A 16,543-nucleotide genomic window follows, 5' to 3' on the forward strand; every position below is an offset into this window, starting at 1 on the left:
AGTGACAGCATAACTAGAAATGTTATTGCTTTCTTCCAACAACAACAAAAGGTCATATACTCTTCTTAAAACCAAATAACTTTCTATAAGAAGTGATGGTTCTTATATATTGAGAATATATAGGAAATGATGGTTTCTATATATTAAGAATATATAGGAAGTGATGGTTCTTATATATTAAGAATACATAGGAAGTGATGGTTCATATATATTAAGAATATGTAAGACATATATATCTTATATATTCTTAATATATAAGAACATGGCATTTCATTATGTGGGAAATACATATATGTATATATAATATACAATATATATAATATAAATATATATATTCTTATGTAAGAATACATAAGATATATTCTTAATATATAAGAACCTGACAAGAATATCTAACATAATAATCTAAGAAGTAAACAAGCAACGACAAAGACAAAAACTCCCCAACTAATGTAATTCACTGTAGAATGAGAGTCATTGAGCTTATTTTTATCTTTATTCAACAAGGTAAAAATAGCAAAAAGTATATTTTCAATTTTGGTCACAATACTATACTCAATATAATTTAGTCACTTGTTTTTCATTCTCCACACATGAACTCTTAACTATTACCTTAGGGTGATCAATAAATTACAGCCTGGCTACCCAGATCAAAAGGCAGGTTTGTCCAGACCACATTAAACAGTGCTGGACCTTGGAAAGAGCAGGAAAAACAGATAATAACGAAATGCCAATGATTCTGTAGACATACCGTTAGAGATAAGGCCTGTTCAAACCAAAAGGCCACTCTAAATCAATCAAGACCTGTTTCTGAAGTGCAATCCAAGGGACTATTCACCCTTTTGTCTCCTGGAATAATTTTTACAAATTATTCAACATATTTTTTATAATAGATTATTATTAAAACATTTTGTGTATAATAGGATTTTCTATGTAAAGCATCAAATTGTCAAGATTGGGTAGCCTAAATTCTGAAAAAATCTAAAGGGGAGACCTCTGTAAAGTTTCATTTTTGCACCCTGCTCCCAATTCCACTCATGTGGGAGGAGTTGTTTAAGACAGTGTCCTAATTATTTTGAATATACCTTTTTAGAGTTCATCCTTTGATTCTGTGAAACTTTTTGAACAGGGTAGTGACATAATCTTTAAAAATCACTCCTAATCATTAATTAAGCCTCCAGCACTACAGATCACATTTAAAATGTTTAAATATATTAATTTTTGAAATATTGTTTTAAAGTTCATAAAGTATAAAAAGGATGGTCCCTCAGTCATCCAGTTTCTCTCCCCAAAGTTAACCAATGTTACCAAATTGTGTGTGCATTTTCAAATAAAAATATGCAAATAGAAATATGCGCCAAATATGTTAATGTTTCACCAAATTGGAAGAACATCAATTTGTTTTTGGGAAGAGTGACTTTCCCAACTCCACACTAATTGTGTTCCACATCCTATATTTTCTTCCACACTAACGGGAGGGTAGAAGAGGGCCTGTAATCTTGACAGAAAAAAAAGCAGAAAGAAAAATGCAGGGAACTAGAAGGCAGGATGACACTGAGAGAGAAGCGGTGACTACCAAATTGCAACTAAGCGCCCAGGATTTGTGTGAGGCACTGTGGCAAAGATGAGGGTTCTGACTGGGCAGCTATCTCCAACCACTGACCATGTCTCACCCCTTGTCACACTCATCCTGAGTGCACACCAGGCCTCAGGGACACAGGCCAACTCAATTTTCAAGACGTGCAGTTTCAGAGTTTATAGTAAAGGAGCTTGTTCACAAAGAAATGCTTCTATTTTCTTGGTAGCTTGACATGGTGGCACCAAGTCAGTTTTGAACATCATAATAAAAGAGTTATAAAGAGATATTTAATGAACTTGAGAAAAGTCTGTTTTTTTCCAACTTCCTTCTCAATAATTAAATATGTGCTCTTTGCTTATCATCCTATCTGAAGTGATTTAAAACTCTGATATGAGCGTACCTCTGAGAAACAGGCTTTCACTGTAGGTGAAATGTTTCTAAGATATCTTCAGAACCAGAGCTCACTATACTAAAGACATTGGATTGTTATTGATTTACTGATAGGCTGATGAGCCAGCCAATTTGCTCACCAGGCGCCAAAGTGAGAAATTATGACAGGAAGTTTTGTGGGGGGTGAGAGGGAGAGTGACTCACCAGTCTTGGTAATATTCCAAGGATCAGGCAAGAGTATAACAAACTCTGGTCTTGGCTAATTGTAAATCTTAACCATTAATGCAAAGGTCCACAAAACTAAAGGAATCAGTGACGTATCTCCTCAGTTAAGATAAGAAAGCATTTTAACCCTTTGCTTTAAAGTCCTAACTTTTAAGATGAATAGTTCACTCCTGGCAAAAGATACAATTAAGCATACACAGAAAAATGCAGGCCTATTTTGGTACAATTATCAAATTCCACATGTTGCCAGGTGAGTGGTCATAATAGGACTTTATTAAGCAGTGAGAAAATTGGACGAGACTATTGACACCTGAACAGCTGTACTGTTTCCGGTGTCAGTAGTGCACAGACCCTTGTAATTATAACTTAGGATAGTTATCAGAAAAGAAGTTAATGTCATGTTTAAATGTGGAACCTTCACATTTTAAATGTACAGGACATCTACTGGGAGAGACCCCAGCTGTACAGTCTCTGAATATTGTACCCAAAGTGATAATCCTGGAGTAGTGGTAACACTATGTTTCTATCTCTATAATGGCCTATTCAAACCAATGTGACTAAATTAAGCGGATATTTGATCATTACCCGCTGTCCACTGAGACTAGCTCTGCCACCTGGGGCAGTCACTTCCCACCTCGATCTCACTCCTGTAAAATGGAAGGGTGGAATTGCTTCCTATCTGTTATATAAATTAAAATGACCTCTTTGGCAGTAAAAATGATTTAAGTAAACAGTCAATATTTTGTGACTCACAAAACTGAGATAATCTTCTTTAAAACTGTCCTAGGTATTCCTTGTGGAGAAGGCAGGGCGACGTTCTCTCTTTCTAATTGGAATGAGTGGGATGTTTGTTTGTGCCATCTTCATGTCAGTGGGACTTGTGCTGCTGGTAAGTTTGGTGCCTACACTGAGGTTTTTCATTAACATATGATGGTACCTGGCACCTCTGTGGTCCAGGTAAAAGTGCTTTGTATTCAAAAATATTTGAGACTGACTTATGAAATAAAGCCAGAGCAACAGCATAAAATCAAAGGAGATACATAAAGAAAAGATGAACTAATTTCTTGGGTTTAAGGCTGAATATCAGCATGTAAATTCTGGTTGACATCCAGGGAGGCCATGTACCCATGGCTAGAGCATAGGCTCTGGATTCACCACCAACTGGGTTTTAATGCTGACTCTGCCACATGGCTTCCTGTGTGACCTTGGGCATGTACCTGAACCTCTGCCCTCCTGGCATTCTCATCTACTACTTCACAGGAAGCTATACATCTTGTCTGGAAACCTTGTATGAGTAGGAGCAAAGGTCACTGGATCCTTGCCCTGCCTCTTTCCCAGGAAAATCCTAATCCAGAGGATTTCCTTATAAGAAATCTAAGTCTAAAGAGTTAAGCATGATTCAGACTAGAACAATTTCTCTCAGACTAGAATAACTTAGACTTGCTTGAACAAAACACATTAGAAAAAGATGTATGCCTGCCTCTGAACTCAGAGGCTACTTAGCTAAAGGAAAAAGCAGCTAATGATCTCAGTCCCACTATTGTTTTTGTTTTTTTCCTCAGAATAAGTTCTCTTGGATGAGTTATGTGAGCATGATAGCCATCTTCCTCTTTGTCAGCTTCTTTGAAATTGGGCCAGGCCCTATCCCCTGGTTCATGGTGGCTGAGTTTTTCAGTCAAGGACCACGTCCTGCTGCTTTAGCAATAGCTGCATTCAGCAACTGGACCTGCAATTTCATTGTAGCTCTGTGTTTCCAGTACATTGCGGTAAGCAGCCTAATATTTCACAGATTTACTGAACAGAAGAGAGGGTCAAACAACTGCTAACTGGAAGTCTGTGTTTGCTTTCTATCCAGGACTTCTGTGGACCTTATGTGTTTTTCCTCTTTGCTGGAGTGCTCCTGGCCTTTACCCTGTTTACATTTTTTAAAGTTCCAGAAACCAAAGGAAAGTCTTTTGAGGAAATTGCTGCAGAATTCCAAAAGAAGAGTGGCTCAGCCCACAGGGCAAAAGCTGCCGTAGAAATGAAATTCCTAGGAGCTACAGAGACTGTGTGAAAAAAAAAAAACCCTGTTTCTCGACATGAAAAGAAACAGTAAGGGAACCGTCTGTTTTTAAACGACGATTCCTTGAGCATTTTATGTATACATCTTTAAGTATTGTTTTATTTTTATGTGCTCTCATCAGAAATGTCATCAAATATTACCAAAAAAGTATTTTTTTAAGTTAGAGAATATATTTTTGATGGTAAGACTATAATTAAGTAAACCAAAAAGGCTAGTTTATTTTGTTACACTAAAGGGCAGGTGGTTCTAACATTTTTAGCTCTGTTCTTTATAACAAGGTTCTTCTAAAATTGAAGAGGTTTCAACATATCATGTTTTTTTTTTTATTTTATTTTATTTTTTTTTTTGAGACGGAGTCTCGCTCTGCCGCCCAGGGTAGAGTGCAGTGGCCGGATCTCAGCTCACTGCAAGCTCCGCCTCCCGGGTTCACGCCATTCTCCGGCCTCAGCCTCCCGAGCAGCTGGGACTACAGGCGCCCGCCACCTCGCCTGGCTAGTTTTTTGTATTTCTTAGTAGAGACGGGGTTTCACCGTGTTAGCCAGGATGGTCTCGATCTCCTGACCTCGTGATCCACCCGTCTCGGCCTCCCAAAGTGCTGGGATTACAGGCTTGAGCCACCGTGCCCGGCCTCATGTTATTTTTTTAACACATAACTAGAAACCTGAGGATGCAACTAATATTTATATATTTGAATATCATTAAATTGGAATTTTCTTACCCATAGATCTTATATTAAAGGAGATATGGCTAGTGGCAATAAGTTCCATGTTAAAATAGACAACTCTTCCATTCATCTCACTCAGCTTTTTTCTTGAGTACTAGAATTTGTATTTTGTTTAAAATTTTACCTTTGTTCTGTATTTTCATGTGGAATGGATTACAGAGTATACTAAAATATGTCTATAGAGAAAAACTCTCATTTCTGGTAGGCTTATCAAAATATTTCAGCACTCATAAAAGAAAACCATTTTAGTTCCTTTATTTAATGGACAAATCTTTTGCAAGATGTAACGCTAAAAGGGTTTCACCTGATCATATAGCCTGGGCCATCAGTTAACATTAACATCTATTATAAAACCATGTTGATTCCCTTCTGGTACAATCCTTTGAGTTACAGTTTGTTTTGCTTTTTAATTGAGCACAGCCTGGTTTTCACATGCACTCAATCATGAGTCAGACATTTGGTATATTACCTCAAATTCCTAATAAGTTTGATCAAATCTAATGTAAGAAAATTTGAAATAAAGGATTGATCAGTTTGTTAAAAATATTTTCTGAATTATTATGTCTCAAAATAAGTTGAAAAGGTAGGGTTGGAGGATTCTTCAGTGTGGGCTTCTGAAACTTCATAAATGTTCAGCTTCAGACTTCATAAAAATCCCTGTTTAATTTTCCTGGAAAGACTAATTGTTTTATGGTATGTTCCTAACATAAAATAATCGTCTCCTTTGACATTTCCTTCTTTGTCTTAGGTGTATACAGATTCTAGTCAAACTAGAATCATATTCTATGGCCATTGCTAACATGGCCATTACTAACATGCATTGTACACTATCAATCTGCCTTTACCTACATAGGCAAATTGGAAATACAAAGATGATTAAAGAGATTTTAGCTTACAGTCAATTTTACAATTATGGAAATACAGTTCTGATGGGTCCCAAAAGCTTAGCAGGGAACTAACGTATCTCTAGGCTGTTTTCTCCACCAACTGGAGCACTGATCAGTCCTTCTTATGTTTGCTTTAATGTGTACTGAAGAAAAGCACTTTTTAAAAAGTACTCTTTTAAGAGTGAAATAATTTAAAACCCTGAACATTTGCCTTGTTTTCTAAAGTTGTTCATATATATGTAATTTAGCAGTCCAAACAACAAGAAATTGTTTCTTTTCAGTGTGATTTGTTTTTCTTTTGGGCCAATTTGGGATAAACTATTTTCACTTGGGATTTCAGGATACAGTCAAAATGAGCTTAAATAACTGAGGACATCTTTGTGCTAAACTGTGAACTCTGGACAAAAATATAGGGTCTCTAAATAGGGCAGGAGCAGGAAAATGGCTCCTGGTTGGCTCTTGTATGCTTCCTCAGCAGACAAGATGGCCTTTGGGATGCCGATGGCCTTTGGGAAGCCCAGTGTTAACAATGATAAAGGAGCTTAACACTTTTATAGGCGATATATGTGATTTAATCAAATCACTACTCCTGATCTCATTTACTAACAGAATAAAGTGGTAAACATTTAAATTAAAAATTCCAAAGACCACTTTTAGGTGCTTATTCACTGTTTTGGCCCACAAACATCAGAAATTCAGACCCTGAAGTTTTCTGCCTCAGAGAAATTTAAGTACCTTATATTGTTCCCCCTTCTACAACTTTTTCCTTGCAGAGATACATGTGAGTTGAAAAGAAACATTAAAGGGAAACAAGAAGCTGATAAAGCTTTACAGGAGGACCAAATAACTAGCTTGCTATAATAAAAAATCATATGTCTTCAATGGTATACATCATAATAAAAAACAAAATTGACACTACTTAATTAGATTTAATCCCAGGGAAATTAGATGTGAATTTGAACACCTAACTTTCCAGGTCCTCCCTCATTTTTGTGGAAGTGTTTGTATACTCTAATGTCTTTACAAATGTGATTTTTCTCTTAGCTTGTTTGAAGTATGAGAATTAGAGTTTTTGGTCTGGCAGTCACCTGCTACATCTAGGATTGCCCACTGTCATGACTCCCAGGAAAAGGTCCTATCTTAGTTTCCTCCTCCCTACTTTCCTCTACATGGTCAGCACTGTAATGCAACTAAGATGTAGTAAGGCATTGCTCCCTCCCCCTACACTTCAAGGAGTTCACAGTCTAATGGGGAGTTCAGGAAGGCCAGAATATTAATATCCCCATTTGTGTCTTTTGCCTTCCATGGACCTGGGTTTCGAGCCCTCTCTTGTAAAATGGGCACAGTAATATTACCTACCTCAGAGAGTTGTGAGGATTAAACATGAAGTGCTAAGCATAGTGCCTGCTACAAAGAAAGTACTCAATAAATGCTACCTAGAACTAGTATTCATAGCCATACTGTTAGGATAAAGAATTATCATATACGAGATAGTTCCAAATTTTTCTTTTTAAAAAAAGGAGTTTTATAAGTTCAAGATAATATTTTCTTGCTTCAAAGAAACAATCTCACAACAATGAGGGAATGGGAAGAATCAGGAGATTGCTTACCTGGCAGGGGAGCTATCACAATCACAAAGGTGGTTTTCCCAGGGCAAGGCTCATCCATTATACTCCGGATGTGCTGACCCCTGCCATTTCCCCAAATATGGGAAACCCAACTGCATAGTTTGTAGTAGTGGGGGACTGTGTTCATGCTCTCCCCTGAAAAACACAACAACAACAAAGAATCAGAAGAGATACTAGGCTATCTAATTCCTAAATCCAAACCTGATATTCCTTAAGTAAGATTATAAGAGTTTTTATTGTATTTTTTGAATTTGCTTTTGTATAAGTTATGTTATTTTTACAGGATCTACATGTACTATTATTTCTTAGAATAATACTAATTATAAAACAAAATTCTGTATATCACATTTAAATGTAATGTAATAGAATTATAATCACAAGACAAGACCAAACTTTGTTGATAATCCTCATTAATTGCCAAAGAGGTATATATATGTAGGCCAGCATACATGCATAAACTACTTCTTATTGCTAGTTTAATTGTTCCATATGTAGTAAATACAGCAGTTCAGCAATATCTTGTGCTGAACTGACCCTGTAGAGTCCTAAGCAGAGGTGATGAGTCAAATGTAAATACATATATATGTTTTTTTTTTCATGGCAATTATGTATTAGTGACCTGGGGAGAAAAGGTTTATTGACAACCACTCTGATCCATCTGCTGCTATTTTTACTGCTAATTTGGTGCATGATCATGAAAAGAAACTACTTTGAGTTAAAAGTATATATATACAATAGTTTGATATCAATAAATACATTTCTGAATGCTTAGTGTTGCTTCATTTATATAGAAAAAAACACACTTTAAAAACTGATATTGGTTTATTATGTATAGTCATTTCCTTCTGACAGTACCTTCCCATTCTCATTTTAGAAATAAAATGTGAATGATTTTTTAAGGCCAAATTTTATTCCCATCTGGCAGTTGTTTTAATTATAAGTAGTAGAAAAACTAACCTGAAGATTAAATAAGAACAGTAGAAGAGAAATGAATGACTCTGTTTGATGAAAATAATTTAATTCAGCAAATAGTTAATTGAGTTCTTTTTATGAACAAGATACTTTGTTAAAGTTCTGTGACACATACAAAGCTTAGAAAACATAGTCCCTACCCTCAGTCACTTGCATTCTCATAAAAGAGCTAAGATTTGAAAACAACTAGTTATAGTACTATAAGGAGTGTCGTAAGAGTACAGAAAGTACACATCAGTGGTTTTCAAATTTTTAAGTTGACACATTAAATTTTTTGTCAAATATTTGAAAATCTGCAAAAGATGCAATTTTTCAGAATATAGTATATATTGGCATTTTTTAAAATTACTGTGCTGTTTATTTATTCAATTGAATTTAAAAACTATAGTAATTTGTTACTATCCGCCATCAAAAAACAAAGATATTATGTATAAGCTTTTCATATATATATATACACACACACACATGCATATGCCTCCAGCTACAAAGGACAATATTTTTTTTTGGCTGCATAGTATTCCATGGTGTATATATATATATCACACTTTCTTTATCCAGTCGGCTATTGATGGATACTTTGATTCCATGATTTTGCTGTTGTGAATAGGGCTGCATTAAACATACAAGCTCATGTGTCTTTTAGACATAGTATTTTTTTTCCTTTTGGTAGATGCCTAGTAGTGGGATTGCTGGGTTGAATGGTAGTTCTATTTTTAATTCTTTGAAGACTCTCCACACTGTTTTATTAATACATAGATGTACTAATTTACATTCCCACCAACAGTGTATAAGCATTCCCTTTTCTCTGTGTCCATGCCAACATCTGTTGTTTTTTGACTTCATAGTAGCCATTCTGACTGAAGTGAGATGATATTTCATTGTAGTTTTAATTTGCATTTCCCTGATGATCAGTGATGTTGAGAATTTTTCATATGTATGTTGGCCACTTGTATGTCTTCTTTCGAGGACATGTCTGTTCATGTCCTTTGCCCACTTTTTAATGGATTGTTTTTTCTTGCTGTTTGTGTTCTTTGTAGACTCTGGATATCAGTCCTTTGACAGATCCATAGTTTGCAAATATTTTCTCCCATTCTGCAGGTTGTCTGTTGACTCTATTGCTTATTATTTTGTTGTGCAGAAGCTTTTTAGTTTAATTAAGCCTCATTTACCTATTTTTGTTTTTGTTACATTTGCTTTGAGGTCTTAGTCATAAATACATTGCCTAGCCCAATGTCCAGAAGAGTTTTGCCTAGGTTTTCTTCTAGGGCTTTTATAGTTTTAGGTATTACATTTAGGCCTTTAATCCATTTTGAGTTAATTTTTATAAATAGTAAGAGTAAGGGGTCCCATTTCATTCTCCTGCATATGGCTAGCCTATTTTCCCAGCACCATTTATTGAATAGGGTATACTTTTCCCATTGTTTATATTTGTCGAAGATAAGTTGGTTTCAGGCATGTGGATTTATTTCTGCGTTCTCTATTCTGTTCCATTGATCTATGTATCTATTTTTGTGCCAGTACCATGCTGCTTTAGTTACTATAAGCTTGCAGTATAGTTTGAAGTCAGATAATGTGATGCCTCTGACTTTGTTCTTCTTGCTTAGCATTGCTTTGACTATTCAGGCTATTTTCTGGTTCCATATAAACTTCAGGATTGTTTTTTCTAAATCTGTGAAGAATGATGTTATTAATTCGATAGGAATTGTGTTGAATCTGTATATTGCTTTGGCAACTTGATCATTTTAATGATATTGATTCTTCCAATCTATGAGCAAGAGATGTTTTTCCACTTGTTTGTGTCATCTACTATTTTTTTCATCAGTGTTTTGTATATTTCTCCTTGTAGAGGTCTTTCACCTCTGGTTAAATGTATAATCCTAGTTACTTTCTGTGTGTACATGACTATTGTAAATGGGATAGAGTTCTTCATTTGGCTCTCAGCTTGAGCATCATTGGTGTATAGATATGCAACTGATTTTTGTACATTAATACTATGTCCTGAAACTTTACTGAATTGTTTATAAGGTTTAGCAGTCTTTTGAAGGAATCTTCAGGACTTTCTAGGTATAAAATTATGTCATCAGCAAACAGAGATAATTTGACTTCCTCTTTTCCAATTTGGGTGCCTTTTATTTTTTCTCCTGCCTGACTTTTTTGGCTACGACTTCCAGTACTATGTTGAATAGAAGTGGTAAGAGTGGACATTCTTGTCTTGTTCCAGTTCTTATGGGAAAGGCTTTCAACTCTTCCCCATTCGGTATGATGTTGGCTGTGAGTTTGTTATATATAGCTCTTATTATTTTGAAGTATGTTCCTTCAATGCCTAGAGTCTTAAGGGTTATTATCGCAAAGGGATGTTGGATTTTGCTGAATGCTTTTCCTGCATCTATTGTTATGATCATATGGTTTATGTTTTTGTTTTCATTTTGTTTTTATCATTCATTATTCATATTCAATTTTGGGTTTTTTTTAATTTTTATTTTTAATTCTGCTTATGTGGTTAATCATATTTATTGATTTGCATATGTTGAATCATCCTTGCATTCCATGAAATAAAACCTACTTGATCATGATGAATTATCTTTTTGATGTACTCTTGGATTTGGTTTGCTAATATTCTGTTAAGGATCTTTGCATTTATGTTCATCAGGGCTACTGGTCTGCAGTTTTTTGTTGTTCTTGTGTCCCTGCCTGATTTTGGTATCAGGGATACTGATTTTGTAAAATGAGTTATGGAGAAATCCCTCTTTCTCAATTTTTTGGAATATTTTCAGTAAGATTAGTATCAGCTCTTCTTTGTATACCTGGTAAAATTTGGCTGTGAATCTGTCTCGTCCTGGGCTTTTTTTGTTGGAAGATTTTTATTATTGTGTCAATTTTATTAACTGTTATTGGTCTGATCCAGATTTCTGTATCTTTCTCATTCAGTCTTGGGAGGTTGTATGTTTCCAGGAATTTATCCATTCCCTCTAGGTTTTCTAGTTTGTGTGTATAGAGGTACTTATAGTAACCTTTGATGATCTTTTATATTTCTTTGGTATCAGTCATAGTGTTACTTCTATCATTTATGAGTGTGCCTATTTGGTTTTGTTTGCTTTTTGAGACAGGGTCTTGCTCTATTGCCCAGCTGGAGTGCAGTGGCACGATCACAGCTCACTGCAGCCTCAGCCTTCTTGGCACAAGCAATTCTCCCGCCTTACTCTCCCAAGTAGTTAGGACCACAGGTGTGCACCACTGCACCCAAGTAATTTTTTAAAAGTTCTTTTGGGAAGACAGGATCCCACTATATTGCCAGGCTAGTCTTGAACTTCTGGGCTCAAGCTATCTTCCCACCTCAGCCTCCCAAAGTGCTGGATCACCGGTGTGAGCCACCATGCCCAGCCTGTGCTTATTTGAATATTCTTTTTTCCTGGTTAAAGTAGCTAGCAGTCTATCAATTTTATCTCTTCAAAAAACCAACTTTTTGTTTTGTTGATCCTTTATGTCATTGTTGTTGAGTTTTGTTTTGTGTTTTTTTGTCTCAATCTCATTTAGTTCCACTCTGATCTTTGTTACTTGTTTTCTTCTGCTAGCTTTGGGGGGTTTGTTTGTTTGTTTGTTTTGTTTTCCTATTTTTTTTCAAGTGTCTTACTTTTTCTTCTTCTCCCTCAGGAATTGTTTTCCTGATTTCTTTGTGTAGGTTTTCATCTTTCTCTTGGATCTCACCGAACTTTCTTACAATCCAAACATTAAATTCTCTATCTGTCATTTCAAAGTTTTGATTTGGATTAGAATCCATTGCTAGAGAGCTAGTGTGGACCTTGGGGGATGTCATAATATTCTGTTTCTTCGTAGTGCTGAAGTTCTTGTACTGGCTCCTTCTCATCTGTCGAAGCTGTAACTTCTTATTTCTGAATTCACTTTCATTTGGGTGGATTTTTTCTTCCCTCCTTGAGAGTGTGACTATTACATATATTGGGTAGGGTCCTTTGCTTTGCTTCTGTATTTTTTCAGTAGGCCAACAGTCTGAATTTCATGGTTATAGATAGCCTTAGGGTAGTGGTTTTCTCAAATGCTAGTTGTAAGTTGTAGTAGCAGTGTGATGTGAGTGTGTGTGTGTGGCCGGGCACACTGTCTACTACAGACAGGGGGAGGTGGACGTCTCAGGAGGTTTATCTCATTCCCCAGTCAGCAGGAATTATACAAAGTTGTGCAGTTCACCCTACCTGCTATCAGAGAGCACTTGTGGGTAAAAGCTGGTTGAGCACTGTACAATAATGTCAGCAGAAATTGTGATGAGTTGTACAGTTTGATCTGCCAGCCAGTAGGTGGTACTTGGAGGGGAGAGGCAGTTGCAGTGGTGGCAGTACAATTTTTACTTGACCTTTGTTGATTGTGGAAAGTACTGGGGTGTCTCTGGCACTGGGCAGGGTACAGGGTTCCCAGGGGTCCCTTCCCAAGCTCTGCTGCTAAGATAGCTGCAGCAGGCAAAACTGGGCTGGTCCAAGCACCAACCTTGGTGGGGGCCTGAGGAAACTCTCAGGCCATGGGGTCACTCCTTCAGGGAGGAATGGAAGTGCCTCTACAGAGCCCACTCAGGGGAAAAGGGGCAGCCCTGGGTTTTCAACCCAGCAGGAGGCTAGGGCACACCCAGCAACAAGTCGAAATGGTTGGGGTATTCACAAGTCTTCTGTGCCCAGATTTTCAAGGTATTCCAGGTGTTCCAGACCATGAGACTCCCTGTGCAGAAGCTGTAGCTATCAGGTCATACCTTTCGCCATCCAGTCTCACAAAGGGAGGGATGCCCAGCTCCCCACACCTCCACATGAACCCACACCATACTTTTCTCTGTGTTTTGACAGTGGGGTCTCTGCTCCTGCTCAAAATCAGGCCACAGATCTAATCTCCATACCTCTCCATAGTGAGTTCAAGTCCTGAGGACCTGGGACAAGAGCAGTGAATTTGTCCTCTTGCTCCTGAAGGTCAAGCACTGGCTGTGATAGGGGGATGAACTGCTCCCAAGCCACCAACAAACCACTCAGGGGGAGCAATGGAGGATATACTGTGACCCTCCACCCCTACCCCTGCAGGAGGCCAGGCAAGTAGTCTTGTAAAGGACCATCAGGCATAAGGGTATATGATTCAAATGTAACCCCATCCTGTGGTAATGATGACGAGGCCTATCTTGGGCATGTGAGCATGTCCTTGCCCTGCTCTCTCTCAGTCAGCAAAGAGCAGGAACTGTAGCCACTTAGATCAAGACACAGATACTTTGGGGTGGGTAGGTGACCAGAGTCACATTTTGCTTCAGTTGCCTAGCACACTGACGCTTTTTGGGCTTCATGCAGATTCAAGCACTGCCTCTGTGTGTTCTTCAGGCAGTTCCCTCTACCAGGCCAAAGGTCTGTTGGTGTCAATGGGAACTCCTGTAGCTAGTATCTCAGAGGTCCAGAGCAGGAACATGGTGCCTTGAGGCTCCTTTACTCACTCCTTCTTTGGGTCTGGTCCAGGTCCAGGAGCAGGGTCCTGATGCCCAGTGATGCTGAGCAGCCAGCCCCACTTCCTTCCTCTTTAACTATGGTGTCTTCTGTCACCTCTCTGTTAAATTTTGTTTTTTTTCTCTTAAAACATCTGTTCAAAGTGTGAAGCATTACTCAATATTTTGGTTCTTCTCCATGAGAGAAGACACAATCCAGCTGCATCTAGTCAGCCATCTTTTAATCTCTCTACAAATCTTGATAAAATCTATTTTATCAAACTGTAAAAGTACTTATTTTAGAAATACATCTCAATGAGAAATGTGGGGTTATTTTCAATTAATTTATTTATTAATAAATGGATACACCTTATTGCTAAGGTAAAGCAGTATTTAGCACAATTTCTATTATTACTTTTTGCTAATACAGAAGTTTTGAAAATCTTGTTTTTGTTAATAAGTAGATGGGACTGGAAGGACCAATGTCATTCAATTGCATAAATCATTTCCAAGTTATAGCCAAAAAGCTTATAAAAATTAATCATAAAAATAACTTTAAATAATCTATCAGCTAATAACTCAGTTGGGCTCTTCTTCAGTTTTTTTTGGAAGAACATACATTGCAAAAGAAACTGTTAGTCTGTTGTTACAGTCGTTCCCTCACTTATTTTCTGGGCAAAAGAGCTTTACTAAGACTTAACAAAATATTAATTATATTGTTGAATCATTTACTTAGAGGCACTCTGATTAACCTGATATACTCAGAAAGATTTGGGAGAACTGAAATATTATTAATTTTATGTATTTTCACATATATAAAATAAAACTCTTCTATCCTATCATATGCTGTATTTCCATTAAATTATTAGAACTTGGATTTTGCTTGTTAGCTTGTTCAGTTCATGGAAAATGTCTGTCATAACCTAATGAGCAAATCCAGTCCTCATCGTCAAACTAATTTTCCACATCAGACTTACTTTCTATCTGACTTCATTTTTCAATTCCAGTAAGTACCGTAATACTTACCTGTAACAACTATCTCCTATCTGAATCCCCATGCTTACATAGGTAAACATTGATGAGGCATGGATACTTGCCATAAGCCTGTCTCCCGCATTTCTTACAGTTATTTTGTTTTCTTTACCTTTACTGATCTTTCCCTCAGGAGCAATGTACTTTAAAAATGATTAGGTAAGGCCTGCTAAACAAAAGTGGATATTATCCAGTTCTACAATGCCTGAATTCAAAATATCCTAACCCAGACCAAAATATACAATTTCTTATGGCACTTTAATTAAGGCAGGCAGCATAGGTAAAATGATTTCCAATTATTCTTTATTTGGCCCTCTAAAGGTTTAATACTCTGAGTGCACCGTGGTGAGTCAGAATCCAATGAGAATTATGACTTCATTTTGCAAAGTGGGAGGATAATTATGAAAGGGGTATTAGAAAGAACTAGCCTAATACCCAACTGCTGCCACATTATTGAGCATGAAAGCAAACATTTTTGCCCACCAACAAGGGATAACATTTTCAATTTTGAAAGTAGTTATACAACTTATTCACCAACTAAACACTATTAGAGGTAGGATTGAAGGTAGGGAAAAAACATAACAAAGAATCAGCCCAGAGGAACCACCATCCAAACAACGGGGTTTTGAAAGAGGAAAAACAAAATGGAGGGAAGGAAATTATTAAACATACATTATATTGACATTTTGCTGAACTGAAGAAACAAGACTTGAGATTGAAAGTTAATTGTATGACAAATACAATAAACAAACAAACCCCAAAATTTCATCATGAAATTTCCAAACAGCTGAGATTAAGAAAACATAATAGCACATAAACACATCTAGAAAGGAAAGCCAGATCACATACAAAGGAACAAAATCATAAAAACATACAATAGCTGATCAGCAACTACAGAAGCTAAAAAGCTGAAGAGAAATGCCTTCTGAAGAAACTCTGAAGAAAACCCATTTTGAATCTAGAATTCTATCTCTGGACATACTGATAATTGAGTGCAAAAGTAGAATAAAGATACCTGTAGACATGCATGGACTCAAAATTTTACCTCTTTCAGACATTTTCTCATGAAACTTGTAGAAGGTATATCCTACCAAAACAAAGTAGGGGGGGAAAGGAAGACATGGGATTCAGAAAAAGCAGAGTTACGAAGCTCCAAGAGAGAAGTCATAGATAGACAGTCAGCGTTAGGGCCTAGAAAGCAACCAATTCAAGTTGAAGCAAGGAAAATAAAGTTCTAGGGAAAAACAAAACTTAAGGATTATCTGATGTGTGTGGCTACATGAAGAATAATTTGGAGCATTTAGAAAAAAATAGTGACAAATACATAGAAAATATACATATGAAAATATAACAAATACATATGAAAATATACATATGGCAAATACATATGACAAATACATATGAAAATATAACATAATTATTAGGTCCTGCAAAGAGAGTGGCATAGGAAAGAAAACATTATAATACCCTACTTGGCTTGGCAGTGAATGATTATTTACATAATTATGATTATTTACATATTTATCCATAATTGTTTATATAATTAAAGACATTGTTACAATCCTTGTTTTGGAATAAAATTTATA

The 16,543-nt window shown here is 36.6% G+C and overlaps 1 protein-coding gene across 1 annotated transcript in view; it reads left to right on the top strand.

Moving 5' to 3' along the window:
- The window catches only part of SLC2A2 (solute carrier family 2 (facilitated glucose transporter), member 2), a 29,652-nt gene extending 24,599 nt beyond the window's left edge, over window positions 1–5,053 (top strand). Inside the window, exons 9-12 of the mRNA XM_011998305.1 lie at window positions 2,982–3,083; window positions 3,757–3,960; window positions 4,050–4,572; window positions 4,898–5,053. Of these exons, the coding sequence (XP_011853695.1) occupies window positions 2,982–3,083; window positions 3,757–3,960; window positions 4,050–4,250 (507 nt within the window). The 3' untranslated portion in view covers window positions 4,251–4,572; window positions 4,898–5,053. The remainder of the gene's footprint in view (window positions 1–2,981; window positions 3,084–3,756; window positions 3,961–4,049; window positions 4,573–4,897) is intronic.
- The last annotated feature ends 11,490 nt before the right edge of the window (window positions 5,054–16,543 follow it).

Source organism: Mandrillus leucophaeus, unplaced genomic scaffold (assembly GCF_000951045.1).
Source record: "Mandrillus leucophaeus isolate KB7577 unplaced genomic scaffold, Mleu.le_1.0 Scaffold566, whole genome shotgun sequence".
NCBI classification, from domain to species: domain Eukaryota; kingdom Metazoa; phylum Chordata; class Mammalia; order Primates; family Cercopithecidae; genus Mandrillus; species Mandrillus leucophaeus.